The sequence below is a fragment of the Rattus rattus genome, chromosome 5, assembly GCF_011064425.1.
Source record: "Rattus rattus isolate New Zealand chromosome 5, Rrattus_CSIRO_v1, whole genome shotgun sequence".
Lineage (NCBI taxonomy): Eukaryota > Metazoa > Chordata > Mammalia > Rodentia > Muridae > Rattus > Rattus rattus.
This window is the reverse complement of record NC_046158.1, coordinates 104,225,849-104,247,091: the sequence shown is the minus strand read 5'-3', so window position 1 is coordinate 104,247,091 and position 21,243 is coordinate 104,225,849. Positions and strand designations below refer to the sequence as shown.

Genomic DNA, 21,243 nt, shown 5'->3' with positions numbered 1-21,243 from the left:
TCCTCTCTGCTAGAGCCCCTACCAATGTAACCTGGTAGTTAGAGCAAGTGAGCTTCCTCAGCTGCGATCTGGAGTTAGAACAATTACCCACTTTATTTGGTCACTGTAAAGACTGTAAAGGCCTAGTATATAATTAGAGCACAATGACCATCACTATAATTGCTGGCCAACTATAACCCATCCAATGTTCTATACCACTGAAATGTTCATGGCCCAAATATTTACTCAAATGCCGCATTATCTTTCTTACCTCCCCAAAATATCTTAACTCACCTCTGCTTTCCACCTCATAATCTGCTTTCCACTCAAGAGCTCCACCTTACATAATCTTTTGATTTATTTTCTGTCTCTCTCCCTCCCTCCCTCACAAAGTTCTATGATAACGAATTTTAAACCCTGCCCTACCCTGTGCCTCAAATACTCCCTGGCACGAAGCAGGTGCTCTATAAAAACACAACTGCATCACATGTGTGGCAAATGTGGCTTCCCTGAATGGCAGCAGCTAAAGCACAAAGGTTTATTTTTACCATAATCTTCAATGACAGAGTCTCCTGTGCTAATCTTAGCAATCTTTACTTAATACCGGTCATATTTTTATTCCTTAATACTCTAAGACAAGAATACATCACTTTTATAATTAAAAAAAAATACTTTTAAGGGCTTTACTAGTATTCCTGGTGAGATTAGGAAGCTAAATCTATTTTATCCATTAAAACAATACATTGCCACTTAACTCATTACTCCGAAACGCCTCAAAGCTAAGGTTTGTACCTGGAGGCTTATTCTTATTTTATTTTCTGTAAATATTTATGACTTTGAGCTAAAACCCCTGACTTGAAAATATTTCACAGACTTTCGATTTCTGGTCAACAAGTTAAAAAAAAAAAAAAAAAAAAACCATGACTTTTACCATTTTAATAACAGCTATAAAATGTCTGTCCCCTCTCTCCAAAAGAAAATTATTAGATGGTGGAAAATGCATTTTTTTAAAAAGTGGCTTACAGTTTTAGAAATTTCTCCATCTCAGCCCACCACTCTGGCACTGTGGCACACTCTATGCCTGCACATCTCTTGTTTTGTTTTTCCCTCTATAGATGACTCCTTCCCCTGAAGATGTAAAAGGCAGAGGGAGATTCAGAAAGTTCCAGAGTGTGATCCGAGAGGGACCATCTTTATCACTGGTGTGTTACACTAGCTCTCTAATTCATGGTTCGGATTAAGGCACACACTTTGATGCATGGATACAGCTGAGAGTACCTATCCTGGCATAAATACCTGACACTGGAGAGATGCTTAGCATCTAGTGAAGAGACATCTGTCACAGAGAAGGAGCCTGAAGGACCAGCCCCACCTGGAACAGAATTCCTTCGTTAATGTGGTTAGTGTAATTTATCCTCCCCATTGAGTCTAAGTGTAAAATGATAAACTTTTGAATAAAAGCCAGAATAATGACAAGCTATTACCAAGAAACGCTCATTCTCTGGGGTCTCTGGGGTCTCCGGGGATAGAGGTCTAATGAGGTAGAACCTACGTTCACAAACCTTGTGCAGTGCACAGGGAAGTGCTACACTAAAGGAACCAAGGAAGGTAAATTCTATTAAACCCACTTCTCAGTCACCCACCTCACAAAATCAGGACAGAGGCAGGGAGGGTAATGACTGAGAAAACACATGTGAATTAAACCCTTCTGTAGCCAACAGTACACTATCCAGCTGCTTCCTAATGTGGAGGCTTCAACTTCATAAACCATGTCTGGCATTGTTTATCCTTTCTTTCCTATAATGCACTAAATACATGATTAGAGAAACCCAAAAAGACAGAAAGACAGTACTGTCAACACCACCCACGAAAGAAAGGAACAACGTTAATACGCATGAGAAAGCGTGCAAGTGCCGGGCAGCCTTGAGGCCAGCAGAGCACGCTAAGTGCACCTGTTCTGCAGACGCTCTGGCTGACCGTTGTGTGCACCCACAGCGGCTGCAGGATCGTTTGAAGTTAGGTGTACTACTGAGCGACTTCTTACAAAGTAACATAAAACTTTAGGGGTTGAGCCTGTGCAGTATAAACCCCTTAAAGATCACAATACTTAGAGATACGGATACATGTAAATATTTGTCAGTCAAACCAAATTCCAGTTGCCTGGTATTTTCTTTGGAGTCTGCCCACATCGTTACACTGAAATGTGATATATACAAACTCTGAGTGACTGCAAGTGAGATAACGTGACCCTATACACACAGTGGCAGTTTAGAATTACATTGGCTTGGGGTATTTTTATCTTAGACATCTCAGTTTATTCGAAGCTTAGTACATTTTATTTCCTAGGCAATGAGATAAAGGAAATTTTGAGGATGCTTAAATATCAACATAACAGTCAAGAGTTTTAATTCCTTAAAAGCCAAAATTTTGCCATTTTTACATTGTTATGTATTTTAGGAATTCAACAAACATGCATTAAGCATTCCATTTATTAAGCCACAAAGAGAATTATTAAGTGGTGGTATGCATTGTCACTGTTAACTTCGCTATGATCATGATGAAGAGAAAGCCCACCTTTATGAAAGGAGCCTACACTAATGCACTCTGGCAAGGGGGGGGGGCTTGTTGGCGACGGCGACGGCGACGGCAACAGCGTGCTTCTACCTGGTGGGGATCGCTGCTGATATCTACTTGCTTGTTTGTGGCAGCTTCTCACTAAACCTCCTGACTCAGTCCCACAGCTAGCTGGGATTGATGGCCTGTGCCACTGAGGCCTGGCTTGTACTTTTTAAATTTTAAGTACAACTGAAGAAACCGAAATCACATATTGGGATTCACTGAGAACAGGGGTTTGGGGAGTAGTATCAATCCAATAATAAATTAACCTTCTATCAAATTCAAACCAAGGAAATTTGACCAAAAAAGTTGGGCTATACTCTAAAATGTCAACATCACAACAGACTCAAGTGGAAAAGATTATTCTAGAATAAAAAAAAAAACTAAAGAAGCATGACAATTAAATGCAAAAACTGACCTCTGAATAATGCTGGGTCAGGAAGAGTAAGAGAAGGCTTGGGCAGAGAGAAAGAGGGATATTTTATGGAGCCGACTGGGAAATGTAGATATGAACTGCATGTTAGAGAATAGTATTACGGTATTATTAAATTTTCCAAGCATGACAATTATATTGTAGTTATGTTGAAGACTTCCTCTGAGATGTGTTCTGAGATATTGAGGGTGACATCTGACATTTACTCTCCAAGGGTTTCAGGAGTGGGGTTAAGATAAAGCAAATGCAACATAGGGTCTGCATGGCTCCAAATTTAAGGGTCCAGATGCCTGTGATCTACTACTCTCCCACATCTTATTGACAGTTTTCATGATAGATAATAAGGGCAAAAAATAAATGATATATCAGCAATTCCTTTAATTATGTTCATCTACATGTGTGATATGTGTAGATGTTCACAAGAAATCTACCACTAATAATCAATTCTGAAAATTAAAACAAATTAATGAGGACTTGCATATGCTAAATATGCAACTGTAGGGACATTGTATATCAACACATGAGTTCCTCTGAATTATTCCTGAAGGAAATGAAATCTAAGTTTTTTTTCTCCATCTTTATTAAATTGGATATTTCTTATTTACATTTCAATTGTTATTAGCTTTCCCGGTTTCCAGGCAAACATCCCCCAAACTCTCCTCCTTCCCTTCTATATGGGTGTTCCCCTCCCCATCCTCACCCCATTACTGCTCTCCCCACAACAATCACGTTCACTGGGGGTTCAGTCTTGGCAGGACCAAGGGCTCTTACCAGGCTATTCATTGCTACCTATGAGGTTGGAGCCCAGGGTCAGTCCATTTATAGTCTTTGGGTAGTGGCTTAGTCCCTGGAAGCTCTGGTTGGTTGGCATTGTTGTTTATATGGGGGTCTCAAGCCCCTTCAAGCTCTTTCAGTCCTTTCTCTGATTCCTTCTAAGGTTTTCTGATAAACTTTTTTACTTTATCACCAAATTCCTTTCTCCAAATTTTTTTTTGCTTTGCCATAGAATTTAAGCATTACAAACATATTATTTAAAATAGCAAATAAAATTCTTGTAGAACCTGATAATAATATTAACTATAAAATTATTAAACCATAAATAGGTAAACAATCACACAACTTCTGATATAAATACTAAAATGGGCATTTTTATCTTTTTACAATGGAGAGTCCATAGTGACGAACTCCCAACTGCTTGACTTTTTGCATGTTTTACAAAGCAGTAACAATTCATCAGATGAGACACTTCCTGCATGCCCCATGGTCACAGGATTTTACCTTCTTTCCTTCCTTCCTTCCTTATGGGTGATCCCAGGCTTTGCTGACCATGACCACACATAAAGTTCTATAAACCCTGCTTCCACTTGATTTTAAGTAAGCACAGTCAAAACTAACAACTGTTAATAGCCCAAAACGTCTTCTTATGTGGGATATTACCCAAGAACTTTGCTCACATGCTTAAAATAATTAAATCAACATATTAGTCAAAGAGGAACTTGGGTGGCACTCATTAAAATCTATCATTTGAATGTGATATCAAAAGAAGCCAGCCTGCAGCCTGGACTGCTTCTGATAAAAGGCAGGACCTGTGGCTGTCCACAGCATAGCCTGGCTTTTTCAAGATGAGTTTTACAAAGTACTCATTAAAAGAAATGAAATCTGAGCTTTATTGATGCTTCCACTACTGTTCCAAGAAGCTATGATGTTTCGTGGAAAAAGAATTTAATTGCAGATAGAGATGTTCATGGGTAAATTACTTGAACATGTCTGTTAGGAACTTGACAGAAAGAGAAGGCATGTCAAATGAAACCAGAAATGAAATATTAACTTTGCCACTCACGCACCCGTAAAATAAGTCTTCCTGCCCTTAAGGGTTTATTCTTTGATAGATTTATCTTTGCAGAAAGTAACAAAAAAACAAAAAACAAAAAACACCAAACTCTAGCTTCCTAGAAAAATTCTAGTTTTCTCAAAAACAAAACAAAACAAAACAAAAAACAAAAAAACAAAAAAAACTTGTAATCATTTCGGTCCCCATAACAAAGTGATGGCCAAAGGGGCCTGATGAAGTCATAAGGTAAGAATTAGAAGCAATATCACACTGAAGGAAGGAATAAAACTGAACCACAAAAAAAGAATACGAGCAATATTTATGGGCCCAGCTAACTGGTGACAAAGGGAGGACTTTCTAGGGCCAGTGCAGAAGAGACCTTCACACTTGGGGGCTTAGGAAGCAGTCTCGATCAGAAATCCTAACCGGCTCAGTTTTCTTCTCCAGAAAGTAATGTTAACTAACATTGAGTCCCTTGGCTGTGTGAGGGAAGGGGACCTCTGGCCAGGTGTTCAGATTCATGTAGAATTTCCAGGATAAACCAGGAGAGAAGCACAAAGTCTGGAAGCCTCAAGGGGACTGTGGTCTGGGAGCACAGAAGGCTGCCCCAGACACTGTCCTGCACCACACTACCCCCTACCAAAGGATAGAGTAGAGGAGACGAAAGCACTCTGTCAGAGGGTGTTGCAATCCCTCAGGAAGAAATGTGTCAACCAGCAGGAGAGATGATACCAGTGAGGATGGCTTAAGATAGCTAATAGTCAGATGCTAACAACTGATTTCTGTGTAAATATACACTATGTTACTATACACTATACACTGTGTTACTAGCTAGTCACAATTGTCAGCTTTACTGATAATTGGTGGCTGTTGTATTTTGTAATATTTTCCTTTCCCAACTACTATTACTGTCTGTGCCGATTATGCATCTGAAATAGCTTCTCTCTTCATAAGTTGTTGTCTCTGCCACACTCACCTAGAACATCACTGTGCTTCCTATCATCACTGTGGCTCTGGCCTCTGGCCTAGAATGGTATCTGTGACAGCAAATAGTGCTGAATCACAGAGGGTAAATAAAGTCATTCCTACTATCTGAACCCTGGGTTCCCAGGGTTAGACAGGAAGTTTTGAAGCTACCATGGAAAAATCTCTGCTCATTTTCTAGGAGCCTAGAATGCCTTGGCTGCCAGGAATCTATCATTCAACAACTGGGATAAGGATGGAGCTTGTTGCTGTCACAATGATATCAGAAATGACCATCACGGCACACTGTAAGACCCTGCACTTTATACGCCTCATCACCTCAGCAAGGTGACTAAGTAAGGGCATCCCAGTCTCTCACGTGATAAGACAGCCAGGATAACGGCCCTGGAGCCGTGAGCTGGGAGACCCAGGTCTGCTGATGCTGTAGGCCCTGTTCTCTGCACACAGCGTCCCAGAGCTGATTCAGTCTTCCGAATCCTTTCTTTTCGAGTCTTATTAGCAGACTGAGCTGCAGCCCCGTCTCTCTCCCTTAACTGTCGTTGAGAATTAATAGCTACACAGCCAAACTCTGAATACCTTCCAACAGCAGTTTACAGTGTCTTGCATACACAATACCAGAGGAAAACGTCATGTGTTGAATACTTTTTTCTCTTTGGTCAGTCTACTTGGGGATATCGACGTAAAATACCATCAAATCACTTGTGTTTATGTGTGTGCATGTGCTTGTATACCAGCATGCAAAGGAGGGATGTGACAGGGAGGATGTTTCTGTTCTCATGAACACGTGACACATCTGTATGGAAGCCAGAGGTACGTGTTGAGAGTGGGTCTTCAGGAGCCAGCCACCTTGAGGTTCGGGTTTGTTGTTCTGCGTTCTCAGGGGTTTTTATTGAAACAGAGTCTTACCTAGTCCACCATGGCTTCAAATTCATGCAATCAAAAATGACCTTGAACTTCTTACCATCCTGCCTTAACCTCCCAAGTTCTGGGACAGGTAGGTGTGTGACACCCTATCCAGTTTTATACATAGAGCTGGATCTGCTCTATGTATACTAGGCAAGCATTCTACCAACTGAGCTCCACACCCAGCTGCCAGCATGGCCAGCTTTCTCCCTGGGGCTGGGGATGAGATGAGTGCTCTCATGCTACACAGTGAGCACTTTACCCTGAGCTATCGCCTTAGCCCTCAACTATTCATATATGCCCACATTACTTCTGTGTGTATGCATGAATGTCTGTGTGTTTGTACGTACGTGTGTGTGTGTGTGTGTGTGTGTGTGTGTGTGTGTGTGTGTGTATGTATATGGTCTTGCTCCTTAGCTTTATCACCTATCCAACTTTCACAAGACCTTTAGAATAATTAAGTCAGAAAAAAAATCACAATATACAGCTAAAACCCTTCCCAACTCTGAAAGTGTCAATAAGTAGTTCAATGGGCCTTTGAGATAGTGAGTTACTAAAAATTTAATAGAAAAATGCTCAGAAGAGAGAACAAAACTTATGTCTACAAAGACTAACCCCCAAAAAAATCAAATTTGAGAATGGTAAAACTTGATAAGTGAAACTTTCTTAGATTTCAAACATCATAAATTAAACACAACCATTTTCAAGGGATGTGGTATTTGCAAATTAAGCCAATGTGCTTAGTTTTTTTTAATTACTGTTGCAAAACATTTTAATTAATACATGTTTGTTGCAAATACTATTAGACCTGATAGTAGCAGTGTGTCCAAATGTGAGACAAAGTCTTAGCATTGCATTTGTGTGGAAATAAATATATGTATTAATTCCATCTTATTAGCTTGAGGACTGTAAGTCTGGAAACAATTTTCACCATGTGAATATTCCCATTGAGGTGGTGCACACGCTAACAGTTCCATCTAATTATCCTCCCACACTGCACTCCTAGCCATGCTCCATTTCATGGCAGGAACTCTTTGCACCAGGCTTTGCAATGCCTGAGAATGATTTATGGCGTGAACGCTCAGGATCTGTCCGGCGTCCTGGGAGAGAGTCTCACTCCAAGCCTTGTGACCTCACTTTTTTTTGTCATTCTTTTCTTTTTCACTTATTCATTTCCTTTAATTAAAACTAAAAGCACACTGCCCCAAAGTAAAGCATGTGTGGTCGGTCCAAGCACTTGGCTGCTCCCAGTCTCCATCTAGGGGCACCGAAATAATGAGCCTGATTTTAGCCAGTACACTTTCCATTGACAAGTTTGTCAACGTAAGGGGTCAGTGGGGGCAAAAGAAACAACAGGGACCTTCCTGGGGAGGGACTCTTAATAAGCAGCCAGAGAGACTTCTGTGCTGGGATAACACAACCAGAATCCACATACAAAGTCTCAGCATATTTTGTTAAAATTTGCATATAGTGTTCTAGTATTTTTGCTTTGTTTCTAATAAAATCTAAAATCCTGACAATCCATTCTAATAGTTAGGTATAGCCTAAATTTTTTATGATGATTATAATGATGCCAACTGTTTGAAAAGAAAAAAAAAGGTTGCAGTCACCTCTTACATCCCAGAATATTAGCACTAGCAGTGACCTCAAGGCTTACCAATAATCCAACTGCACTTACTGTCTAGTGAGGAAGACTGAGAGCCATAGATGGTGAAAGACATTTCCTTAATCATAACACAGAGCAGCAGAGCCCAACGCCAGGCGGGCTCTGTGCCTCAGTCCTACAGGCCTTAGCCAGCAGCAGCGGCTGTCTGAGGGTTAAGTACTCATTTTATGATTTTCTTTAATTAATATGAATATAGTAGTAATAGCAGCAAATGACCGTTTCACAGCTGCTGGTAAGAATGATAATTTACTCATTTAATCCAGTTGAATTGCCTCCTCAGGGTTGGAAAGCACCCTAAGAAACTGACACAGCCACCTACTTCTTCAGGAAGGCTGTCCACCAGACTAATTACATACTTTTATTATTCTTAATAGAAATAAATACCATTCAGTACAGAAAAGTAATCCCTCTTGTCAATTATCAGTGTCTCAACCAAGCTATAGAAGGCTGAGGTGATCCTGAGCCTGTCGCTGAGTGACCATGTCTCTGATTAGTTCTGTGCCCCTCAGTTGGCCATGTTTGGCATTTTCTTAGGTAAAGTTGGAGGAACAAAAGAAATATCTACATCTCTTTTTAAACAGCACAGCCAGAGTTACAGTATTACAGCTGGCTTCAGAACATCTATGAATGACAGGACTTCAGTCTCCCAAGGGAACAGGCCTACCTCACTGTTTAGAACCAAGGACCTAAGCCAACAGATCATGGTGATGAACAGATCCTAAGCTACATTGTTCATGACTCAAGAGTATGTATCTCACCCCACAAAACTGATTAGAAAAATTCCCCATTTATAGCATAAATCAGACTCAAGTTGGGGGGGTCTCTGAGTAAACTCTAGAAGATACTAGGCTAAAGGGGGAGACAGACCAGACAGCCCTGGGCCCACTTAGAGGAAAGGTAGAATGAAATTCTAACTATAATCCTTGAGTCTATCATGTTTTTCTACGATCAAGTTCTTTACTGCAAATAAGATATGAGGGAATGGAATAGAATATACCTATAATACCAACACTTAGCAGCCCAGTACTGAGGGAACATATCTGTCTTAGTTAAGGTTTTATTGCTGTGAATAGACACCATTCTGGCTAGCTTACAGTTTCAGAGGTTCAGTCCATTATCATCAAGGTGAGAGCATGGCAGCATCTCGGCAGGCATGGCATGGTGGAGAGACTGAACGTTCGATATCTTGTTCCAAATGCAAACAAGAGAAGACCAGCTTTCAGGCAGCTAGAAGGAGGTCTAGGAGCCCACCCCCACAATGACACATTTCCTGCAACAAAGCCACACCTCCTAATAGTACCACTCCCTGGGCTAATCGTATTCAAACCCCCACAACATCTGTAATCCCAACACTTAAAAGGAAGAAGTGGGAGATTTGGAGCTTGAGGCAGCCTGAATACAGAATTAGTCCCACAAGACTCTGTCTCAACTAATAAAGCAGTAATACATAATTGGGTTGATATAACTTGTGAATACATTGTTTCAATTTTTATATATAAAGTCATAAGAGACACTAACCTATCATTTTCTTGCAATGTCCTTGTCAAGGCTACAATCAAGAAGTTACAGGTGGTTACAGTGACTTCATTAAAAAATGGGGTGCTAGCCTCCACTGTAGTCTTTGGAAAACTGTGATGCCCAATGCCCTTCACCACTTTTCTTTTATGTTCTCTGCATCCCCACCAGCATCCTAGGCTCCTTAAGGCCAAGTATGACCTATCTCCCTAATAAGAGGTTCTGCAATGAGTGCCCCATTGTTCACTCTGGTCAGCAAGATTTCAGGAAATCATATCCCTTTGACCATCACACAAACTATCATCTAAAACAAATTCAGTTCACACTATTAAGCATCAATGTGAACATTTATAACTCATTTCCCATGTATGTGGAATGCCAGCAGGGCCACAGACCGTGAGAACGAGGCGTGCAGCTCCCCTTCAGCGAGTTGCCTGGTCCAAGATACTTGTTACATTATACCATAAGTGCCCGGCTGAATACAAAAACATATGGTTTGGGATCAAACACATCTGCACTAGAATCTCAACAACTCCAAGTTACTTGCCTTTGGTCACATTAAATAAATTATCTAGTTTCAATATTTCCCCTGAAAATTTGAATAATGGAACCTGCTTTAAAAGCTGCCACTGGTAAGAGAGAGTGCGTTCAGTGCACACAGATGCTTAATGATGATGGACAGAAAATGGTGCTTTGCTTTGTTTTGACGTAAATTCTAACATGGGCTGGCTTTTAAGGTCATATTTTTCAATAGTAACTCCCAGAACCTTGTCTCCAAATCCACTCTCAAGCTTTTCAAACAGCCCCTAGATGTTACCCTTCCCTGTGTGTTCCACATAGCACAGTCTGCCTCTTCACTCTTCCCACCACCCACCGCTCACAGACCCACAGCTGCCGAACCCCCCCGGCCGATCCCTTTCTTTCCAGTCTTACCTGCTTCCTTGCTAAAACAACTCTTTCCTAAATGTTTCTAAACTCTCTGAGAGAGGTCAGTGAGCTACAAGACACCCAGCCCAACTGTCCTACCTCAGTGGAGTGAAGGAACTAATGTCATTCTTATTACAAAAGCAGAAACTGGGGCACAGGTCATCCTTACAAGGTGGAGATAAGCTTGGTCACAAAATAGCATAAGTCTACAAAGCATTTTGTGTGCTCTCAAACACACAGTAAGAGATGACAACATTTCTGAATTTGGCAGGGGATATGGTAAACATAAATGTTTTGCAACCTACTTTTTTTTAATAATTATTATGAGCATTTTATTTTGTATTTAAAAGTAAAGTTTAATTTTTTCAACTTTACTAGGTTTATGACTTTTAAAAGATATTTAATTATAAGCACTGATTTCCACATTTATAACATGACACAACCTACTTTTAATAAAGGTCCAAGTCCTCCTCTAGCCCACCACCCAGCAGAGGTAGTGGAAGAGAAAAGTTATTAGGATGTGGGAAAAGTGGACCTGTTCAGCAATAGTTCTTTGGGGACGAGCTTGATCCTCTTTCCCAGTATGTCAGTCCTGACCCCAAATATGACTCAGCAGCTGCAGACCAGTCCTCTAGGCAGGCAGATACCACATAAGAACCAGTCCAGTCCTTCCAGCAGAGAAACCAGCTAAGAATACCACAACACTCACCAACCAGCCTGAGGTGAGGCCTGGGAAGCAGTGAGCTGCTGCAGGACCCTCATGAGCAGTTCTTTGTTAAGTTTCTTTCAATGTTGAGCTCAACAATGCTATATAAGGCAAACCAATATATGTGTGTCCTTAGCGAAGGGGAGCAAACCAAATCAATGCTCAGTGCTCATCCCCCACTGTCTGTGGGGTCACATTTATACTCCATCAAGCAATCGTTCATGTGTTTGCTATATCAAAATATCCTGTGACCTGTGTCTGCTTTAGGAAAACAGTCTTTCATATGTCTGCTTTTCCCCCGTGTGCCCCCAGCAAACCATCATTTGACATATATATGTCCAAGGAAACTAGAAGTTTCCACCTCAGGGTATCTATACTAATTTTTCATCATTCAGATATTTCCAGTACATAGAATAAAAGTAGTAAATGGGGGCTATGCACATGTGAATATTTAATATCTATGACCTGCATAATTCCAATTAATCCTTTAAATACTGGATAATATTAACAGATTGTTGCGTGCAAATCAAAGCATGGAGGCCTTAAAACATAGTAGTCTATTAATGGCAAGGATCCACATGTCACGATCAATGCTTAGAATGTGGTCACTCATACAAACAACTTTTCAGTGGTCATTAGCTCAAACTCCTCGGCAACAGTGACCCACGCTCCTCCAGTCCGTCCTTCCCATTGTTCTAGTTTGCTTTCGTTTATGTTAAAGGTAAACATGAGGCTTAGTCTGAGGAGGGAAATAGGGAGATGGGGGTGACCTAAACCACCTCTGTGATGCACAGCTTAGTCATATCACCCAAAGGAATCCAAATTAGTAAATAAATGATTCAGGCCCCAGTCTTCCTCTCAGCAAAGACCAAAACCAAAGACTCAAACACCATGCCTCAAAAACGAAAAGAAATGGCTCATTTTATTGATAAAATTATGTGGATGGTTTGTATTTACATTATTAACTTAAAATGTCAAACCTATTTAAATTTAGGCCACCCATGGCTGACACTGAAGCTTCCTGGGTTTTATACAGTGAGCACATGGCTTTAGTCCATGTTCAACACTTAATTAAGGGATTTTTTTTCCAAGATTGTTCTGGAGTTACCATCCTCTTAGAGGCCAGCTGCTGCCACATTAGCAGTCAACATCTGGTTGGAATGTTTCCACTTTTATCTTCCTTAACGATTATGTGGATGAGGTTCCTGTTGTTCTAAACAAACTGTAGCACTGTCCTTCTATGGACTTGGAAGCATAATAGTTAGTGACATTGCAAACTGGCTGCTGGTTTTTCAGATATTATATAGCAAACCGTTATTAAAACATCCAAATTTTACTTGAAACTTTCGTATGTCAGATTATTTTTATTTTATAATGTAGGCACTTAAGCTTAAGGTCTCATCTCAAAGGCCAAGAAATATTTGCCTTAAATGTAGCTATACCTATGTATCAAACACATCAGAGTGTGTGTGTGTGTGTGTGTGTGTGTGTGTGTGTGTGTGTGTGTGTGTGTGCGTGTGTGTGCACCCCCTAGAAGACGGCGAGATGGAGGCTTGAAAGCATGTGCTATAGAACCTCAAGCATTTTACTTCCTGGGAACTTCAGTGGGTCCCATACAGGATTGCAACCCTCAAAAACACAGCTCAGCTAAGACCATCACTATGTGCCTATGTGACATTTATCCCTGAAACAAACAACTCCATCTTCTCAGACGTAAGGAACTAGAAAGCATCCCTGTTTAGGAGAGTTGCTAATGGGAATTTCCTGAGCTGCGTACGGTCGTAGGCCCCAGATGACCAGTGTGTAAGTCTGGGCCAGAGGGCTCTTCTAAGATGTGTGGGCTCCTCTGCCTGAAATAGCCTGGAGCTGTTTCAGATACTAGAAAGCAGAACTGGCTTTTGCATAAAATTCTTTGTTTAACTTTACCCAGGAACAAGTTTCAACCCTATTTGCAAGTAAAATACTTTACATCTTGTATAGTGAATGTTCAGTCTTAGAGGTGTATTCCCTTCTCCACATCCTCACCAGCATGAGCTGTCACTTGTTTTGATCTCAGCCATCCTGATGGGTGTAAGGTGGAATTTCAAGGTGGTCACACTCTACAAGAAGCACTGAGTGCCAGAAGAGCTTTTGCCATTTCCCTTCTTGAGTAGCATTTCATCCCAATGGATATAGGGCACTCCTGAAAGAAATAGCCAATGTAGAGTATCTTGCTATCCATAGCTCAGAGCCCCACTGCAGGCTTTCAGCCAGAAGACAGTTCTGCACCACTTAGCTCCTAGACACCTCTCAACTTATCTCCGGCCACTCTGTCCCTCATTCATGCCCCCACCCCACCCCCACCCACAAGGGCCTTGCTCCTCCTGGGTGAGGACAAACTTCTTTACAGCTCTTCCACCTTCCCCGTTCTCAGACACCCCCTCGTGTCTCCCTTCAAACCCTCCCTAACAAGAGCAGCTTCCCCTGCTGATGGAACTTTTGTTTCCTCTAATTATTTGGGTATCCTCGGTGTTCACCTATACACTTATTGGGTATATGGGTATCTATACCCAATGGGTTCACCTTACACTTATTATCCAAGGCTGATCACTAACATTAAAATTTCACCAGAACGGGCTTTCCTGATTTGTTAATTTTATCTCTGATGTCTACAGCAAAGCCTGGCATGGATTAGGTGTTGGGTAAATGCCTCCGGAGTCACCCTCTCCAGGACTTATGATATTCAATTTATGCAGTGCCTGAAAAGTCTATCTTCTCTGGAAGCACCCCTCATAAACCCAGTGTTGTTCCTACAAAAACAGTGTGTGTTTCACCACTCACAATCAGGATTCTTGATGCCAAGTACAAGTTTCAACAGCCGTGTCAGTGGACTACAACCTTCAAAGGAAGGTTTTCAGTTAGGTGCCATTGTGCCTCTTCCCCCAGGCCCTCCATCACCTCTCTTCCTCTTCTGCTCCTCACCTCTCCTGCCCAGTCTTTACTTTCACCAAGGGTGTTACATACATAATCTAAAGGAACAAAGGGAGCACAGAGGCTTACAACAAAGAACTTAGCCTCCAAGTTTCACCCTTCTCCTCAGCAGGGTTTCTAGGGGTAAGCACTTTCTACTCCACTCACGCTTCAAAGATTGGATCCTTTCAACCTAAACTTATTTTTTTAATAGGGTCTCACTATGTAGCACTATGTAGAGTTCCTGGCTGGCCTGGAACTACAAACGTTAGGCTAACCTCAAACACAGAAATCTGCCTTTCTCTGCCTCCCTAGTTCTGGGATTAAAGATGTACATCACCATGCCCAGCCACTTCATCTATAACTCTATTGTTTTCCTAGTGCTGAGAATAAGGACTTGGCCTCTCTTTAAGCTACCTTTTCTCTTATCCTTCCCACCTTCCTCAATGAAGCTATGCTGAAAATTTTGATCAAAAACTTTATTCCTTATGTCAATTATCAAGATTACTGCTTATGTATAGATCAAATACTTCAGAAAACTTTTGCATGTCTAGTCTTTTTGTTCTTGTTGTATTTAATAACTGCCTAATATCTTCATTATTCATGGAAGCATCTTGGAAGGGCTTTTCTAGAGCCCTACCATGGCTCTAGAAAAATCTCACAATCCATTTTTGCTTGAGCTTAAGTTAGGTTTCTTATTTTAATGGCTAAGACGTGCAAGTCCTATTTCTCCCCATCCCACTTTTAGTTTGCTCTGTGCTGTTTCTGACCTGCTGGACAATGTCTGACCTACTGGGTGATATGAGTTCTGTACAGTTCTCTTCACTCCTTCCTGAGTTTTCATTTCCTAGTTCCCATGTTGTCTTTTCTTGGTTTGCTCCCAAGTTTGGGGAGGTTCTATCCCTCCAGCTGTCAGGTGCACAGGTTTAAAGTATGCTATTCTATCCTCACAACTGATTATTTCATTTAAACAGGCAGTTTAAAATTCACTGACATTTTAAAAGCATTGCTGTGTCTGATGCCCATTTTGAGGATCATTTCCCTTCCTCACTCTCTGCCTATAATGTCTTGGCTTTCTAACCCCTAGCTCCTCAGCCTTCACTCTTAGTTCCCAAGTTTAAACTTCCCAGTAGCAGCTCTGGCCTGGCCTTCCTTGTTTATTATGCAAATACCAGGAGCCCTTTTTAAACACTACATTTTATATATTTAGGAGCCTATCTCTCTCTGCCCAGCTATAGGCTGTTGGCATCTTTATTCAGTCAATCGTTTTAAATTAAGGAGCAAGGTCACATAGCACTACTTTGTGTGCTGTGAAGATTCTCTCATCCCTGGGGGCAACCTGACCTCAGGGGCCGGGGAACAGCGTTCCTTCTCGTGGCTGCTTTCACTGCTACTTCTAAATAGATGGAATTTTCTAGAACCGATTCACACATTTCCTTTTTTTTTTCACTCATTAATTAGCTGTTCTTTTTTTTTTCTATGCTACCAGATAATTTTCCAATCATCTTATTGAATTTTCTATATTAGTGATTACATTTCCCATGTATGAAAGCTCTTGGTGTCTGGTCTTTAACCAGGCACTTAGTTTAGCGTAGTCTCATCAGCCTGAGGACACAATGTCTCCTTTCCTATCAGCACTGTCGGCCCTATTAGTCCCTGTATTCTCTTTTTTGTTCTGTCTGCTTTGAGATGTTTTCTTCCAAAATCTGATTGTCCTCAGATGCCTTACCATAGTTCAGAGTGAGTCAATAAAACCCAAAGCTTTGGAAATCACCGTGACAGGGTCACATTGCACGTCATGGGCCCACCACGTTCCCTCCGAGGACATTCTGGTACTCCTGGTAAGGCATGAGATGACAAGGCTGCCAGTGTGCTGGAGCCAACCTGAGCATCAGGAACTAGAAACTTCACTGTTCAGAAGCAAAATAGCATGTTATTTCCCAGTTACCAAATCCATTTTCAGCCTTGCCTATCTTAGGGGTTCAATTCAGAAAGTACCCAGTGTTTTTCCAGGGACTGGTTGGTGCACATAGGCTGGGATGACCCCAGGTAAAACAGAGCTTTGAGTTTCTAACTAGTTTCAAATAGGAACCCCATACCACACCACACACCACACCGCACTGCAGCGCACCGCACCACCCTGTCATTCCACCCTGCTTTCTTTCTATCCTTGAGACTAGGATGAGTCAGCTTGCTTCTGTCTATGTCTGCTCTCCTGGCACTTAGCTTTGACCTGTCTTCCTTCTGCTAAGTCATGAACCGCTCTCCGTCCACTTTCCATCTTTGTGTTTGTGGTTTCGGGTTTATCAAAGATATGTGTTTATGCTTCTTAATTTCCCTGCTTCAGAGAAGATTGACTGCAGGATGGCGAAAGACTGGAAATGCGAAAGACTGGAAATCCGAAAAACCAACGCTTCCCTTCCCCTGAGTAGTTTGCTGCGCCCGGCTTTGCTAGCACCTACCACTGCCATTCATAACATTCACTCTCTGGAGTCTAGCTTCAGTGAGCATTGTGTTGCACTAGCTTCCCTCCAGAAAGCTTTAGCTTACTGATGAATTAATAATTTCCACATCCTAGAACCTTGTGGCCTCTAGCTTCACCAATAAGTCCTTCTTAAACCGTCTCCAGTAACTCTATAAGTTCTCCCTTTATTGAGCTCAATCCTATTCTGTGCACTGTGTATTTCTCACCGGGGCATTAATGAAAATACAACAGAAGATTTTGAACTATTTCATCTCTAAAATCCACTGAATTCTTGTGCTCTGCTGTTGTTAAGAGGCACATCTACAGCTGGCACTTAAAGACTCTGAGAAAATTATACCATTTCCTTTCAGTCAAGATTCTGTCTCATTTCAGTAAGATAACGAAACCACAGCCACCAAACCTCTCTTTACAATATGCTCCTCTAGAAAATATGAGTGCAAGTGTGGTGAGGACCACTTAGAGGATCAGAAAGTAGGGGCACACAGGTCCTTCCCTCCAGGATAAAAGCACTGGACTCAGCTAGTACTGGTAGAAATAAATATAGACACCTACTATTTCTTAAATGGGGAAATAGAGACAGCCAAATTTAATTCTAAAAGCTCAAGTGTTTCTTTTTATCTTTTTTGGCTTTTCCCTTAGACAGTTATATCAAGGGTCAGAAAAAGAAAAATAAGCTTCACCAATCCTCCCCTTAAAAAATAAAAATAAAAATGAAACACTTTCTCCCATTCTCTCCACTGCACTTGACCAGTCTTTTAAAATATTAATTAATTAATTAATTTAACTAAAAGTAAAATCTTTGACTTCAGCCCACCCTTTTCTGTGTGCACTGACAGACTTTTATAGCTAATGAACGTTCCTACCACCCATAGAACCTGTAGCCTGTCCCTGGTCCACGGCATGGAAACTACAAAGGCCTTACCTCCTGGCAGCAGCTGACCCTGCCACTGGCATCATGACAAACTGTCTTCCTGGTCTTTGCCATTCCTCCTTTCTGGTTTCCCTACCTCACGAACTATCTCCTTTCTTGTCAGTAGACAGCAATAGTGCACATGTCTCCCTCACTCTTGCTCTGAGGTGCTGTCTCCTGGGTGTCTCTACCTCTGCTCTAACTACTGTGCCTGTCTTTCCCACTCCAGAAACTTCAAAAGTCAATAAAAGATGAACACTGTGGTTTCCTGTACACCAGCAGGAGGATTGTGAGTTTGGGGTTAGTTTGGGACAGATAAAGAGACGCTATCTAAAAACTAGAGTTAATTATATTATTGATGATCATCAAAGGTGGCAGTTAGAGGAATTGTCACACAAGTAAAGACTGAGCAGTTCTGTTTGCCTGGTTCTATATGGCTAGGTTCTGTACCCCTTGTCTCTGTACCCCTAGGTTCTGTATGCCTAGGCTCTGTACCCCTAGGTTCTGTACTCCTAGGCTCTGTATGCCTAGGTTCCTCACACTCAACACTTGGCACTTGGCCTCACCTCAGGCCGCAGGGCCATTTAGATGCCTACTCCAAGGTATCACAGACAGTCAGAAACTTGAAAAGAATTCTTGATTCTTTGTTGGCCTCTAGCCTCACACCCAATCAATGCCCACATCCTACTAATTCTGTCCCAGATGGACCTTTAAGATCAATATCTAACTCCTTGCATTCTTATCCCTTCCCTTGTCTTTGCTTCATCCTGCCCTTATGCCTTGTGTCCCACATTCTGCCACACAGAGATCTACAACAATGTAGCCAGCCAACCCTGAACTGAAACCACTGAAACTGAGGCAGAATGAATCTTTTCTCCCTCAAACTGTTTACGTTGGGTATTTTAGTAAATGCTTATTAAAGTAACTATTAAAGATTAAAGGTTGTGCCAGAGAAGGCATAGTTCACATATGAATCTTTTCTTTCTCTTCTCAAAAACAAAACAAAACAAAAAAACAAGTTCTATTGCAGTGAGCAAGCTAAATTTCTCATGGAAAAGCCTGTTTAAAGCAAGGACAGTTTTCTCTTTTATGTCTCCCTTTCCCTGTGTAAGATCTCACTTATGGAAATGCAAGCATACTTTTACAGACTGAGAACATGACTCGCTTCCTACCTTTCTGTCTGCCTCTTGCTCTGTCTATTCCCAAGTCACCTGTGAACATCAGTTTACATGGATGGGTTCAAAAGAGTGGTTCTCAGTCTGTGGGTCCAGATCCCTTTGCGGTCACATATCAGATGTCCTGCCTATCAGATACCTGCATTATGATTCATAATATAGCAGAATTACAGTCATGAAGTAGCAATGAAAGTAATTTTATGGATGGGGATCACCACAACATGAAAGTGTATTAGAGGGCCGCAGCATTAGGAGGTTGAGAAGCACTGGTTTAAAGAACCTGCAATGACATCTCCCTTGAAGCAGAATGCTCAAGTACTAATTAAACCTAACCTCGCCTGCTCCGAGCTGTAAAACCAGACATTTATGCAAACTTGTAAAAGTTTTCTGACCTTTTAGGATTTCTGTTTCCTTAAGGCAAGCACTTCCTCCTTAAATGGAATATTTCAGCGACTAATCTACTGATACTGGGTATTAACAGATACGTATTTGGTTCCTTTCTTGCCTGTTCTCTATACTTTCTGCCCATCACCTGTCAATACTTAAGGTTTTATGTGGAAAAAAAACCCCACAAAAACAAAACAAAACAAAACAAAAACAGGCACAACCATGAAACCTAAAATGTCTTGCTCTGAATGTACCTTGTCAATAAGGACACCTCTTTTAAATAATGCCCTCTATTCAAGCTTCATATATAATCCAAGAGTACCTCACTACAGTCATACAGCCCTGTTGACTGGCTGGCCAAAGACTATCAGCAACACTGTAGTGAGCGACCACTGGCAGAACATATTAGATTACGGCACTTGCCCACAGACATTGGCTTTTCCTTTCCAGTTAAGACAGTTTTTTGGTGTTGAGGAAGGTGGTCTTACTTTGCAATGCAGATGCTGTCATGGAGGTCTTAAGAGGTTAACATCATGGTACTTACCTTGGATAGTCTCATTCCCAGCACTGTGAGAGTCACTAACCCAGCACAGCAAACCAGAGCACTGGAGCTGGAGAGGCCTGAACTCGGGGGTATATTTCCATCCACCAGGCAATTCATTCCAGGCAGCTTAGTAAGACCAAAGTGTTCCTGAGAATGTAAAAAACAAAACAAAACAAAAGAAACACATGCCAACAGTCATTTCAATATTGGACTAAAGAAGCACTAGAAACTTCTATCTGTCCACAGAGGACAGACACAAAGCTTTGTAGCAAATGGGGTAAATCAGTACAGTGGAAGCCACACCTGCCATCTGATTTAATGGCTCCTGCCCTCTCATCTGGGGATGAATCCACTGGAGAGGACATTTTATTTTGTTCAACAAAAAGCTACCGATTCACTTACTAAATTGCCTCAAATGATTTTTCTTTGAATATCAACCGATTTGAACAAGTATAGGAAAACCATAAAGCAATTACAATTCAAGTTGCCCAGCGAGGCAGGAAATCCCTAGTGATGGGGGAGCAGGCTGAGCTTTAGCCCTCCAGCATCTCATATAAAGTCTAAGGTGGTAGCAGCTCTTTCCAGGGTGTCTGGCCTCAGGAGGTCCTCTGAAGAAAAGTAGCTCTAACGCTACCAACTCCATTTTTTATCAAGAAAAAACCTAAGCACTAAGAGGTTAAGAAAGTTTCCCAAGATTACACAAAGAATGCTTGAAGACCCCAAGACTCTGAGATTGTCCCCATGCAAAGGCTGCTGGGAGTGAAACCCAAGGCTCTTGAGTCTCAGTTGACTTCTCTACTGCGGTGAAAACTGGGGCCAGCAGTGTTGCCATGTTTAAATGCCTGCTGGGTATATGAGGAAATTCAGAGTTTTTACTGGAGTTATTAATGTAATTTAACCATCTAGTAGCTTTAAAGACAGACAAATTAGAATTTAGGTATAAATGATATTGAAGTCCCCAAAGAAGGCAGGGGAATTTTTCTATAAACAGGAAAGACCAATCAAATTAGACTCTGGGGTAAAGGTAGAAATCTCTAATGTACTTGGACTGACCTGTAAGACCTGGTTTGGGAGGTGATATCATATTATAATCTTCATTATTTAGGATTAAAAATAAACCCAGCCCTCTCTCCTCCTGAAGGAAAAGAATGATCTTCTTCAGAAATTTCTCAAATAATTCAAGACCAAAGTTTGAGAAACTATTATATTACCTAATTACACATTTCATCATAC

General features: G+C 41.3%; 1 protein-coding gene across 3 annotated transcripts in view; it reads right to left on the bottom strand.

The window, feature by feature from the left end:
- The window catches only part of Galk2 (galactokinase 2), a 116,473-nt gene that overhangs the window by 57,361 nt on the left and 37,869 nt on the right, over positions 1–21,243 (bottom strand). For all 3 annotated transcript variants that reach the window (XM_032904125.1, XM_032904124.1, XM_032904123.1), the window contains exon 5: positions 20,011–20,157. In XM_032904125.1, the coding sequence (XP_032760016.1) occupies positions 20,011–20,157 (147 nt within the window). The remainder of the gene's footprint in view (positions 1–20,010; positions 20,158–21,243) is intronic.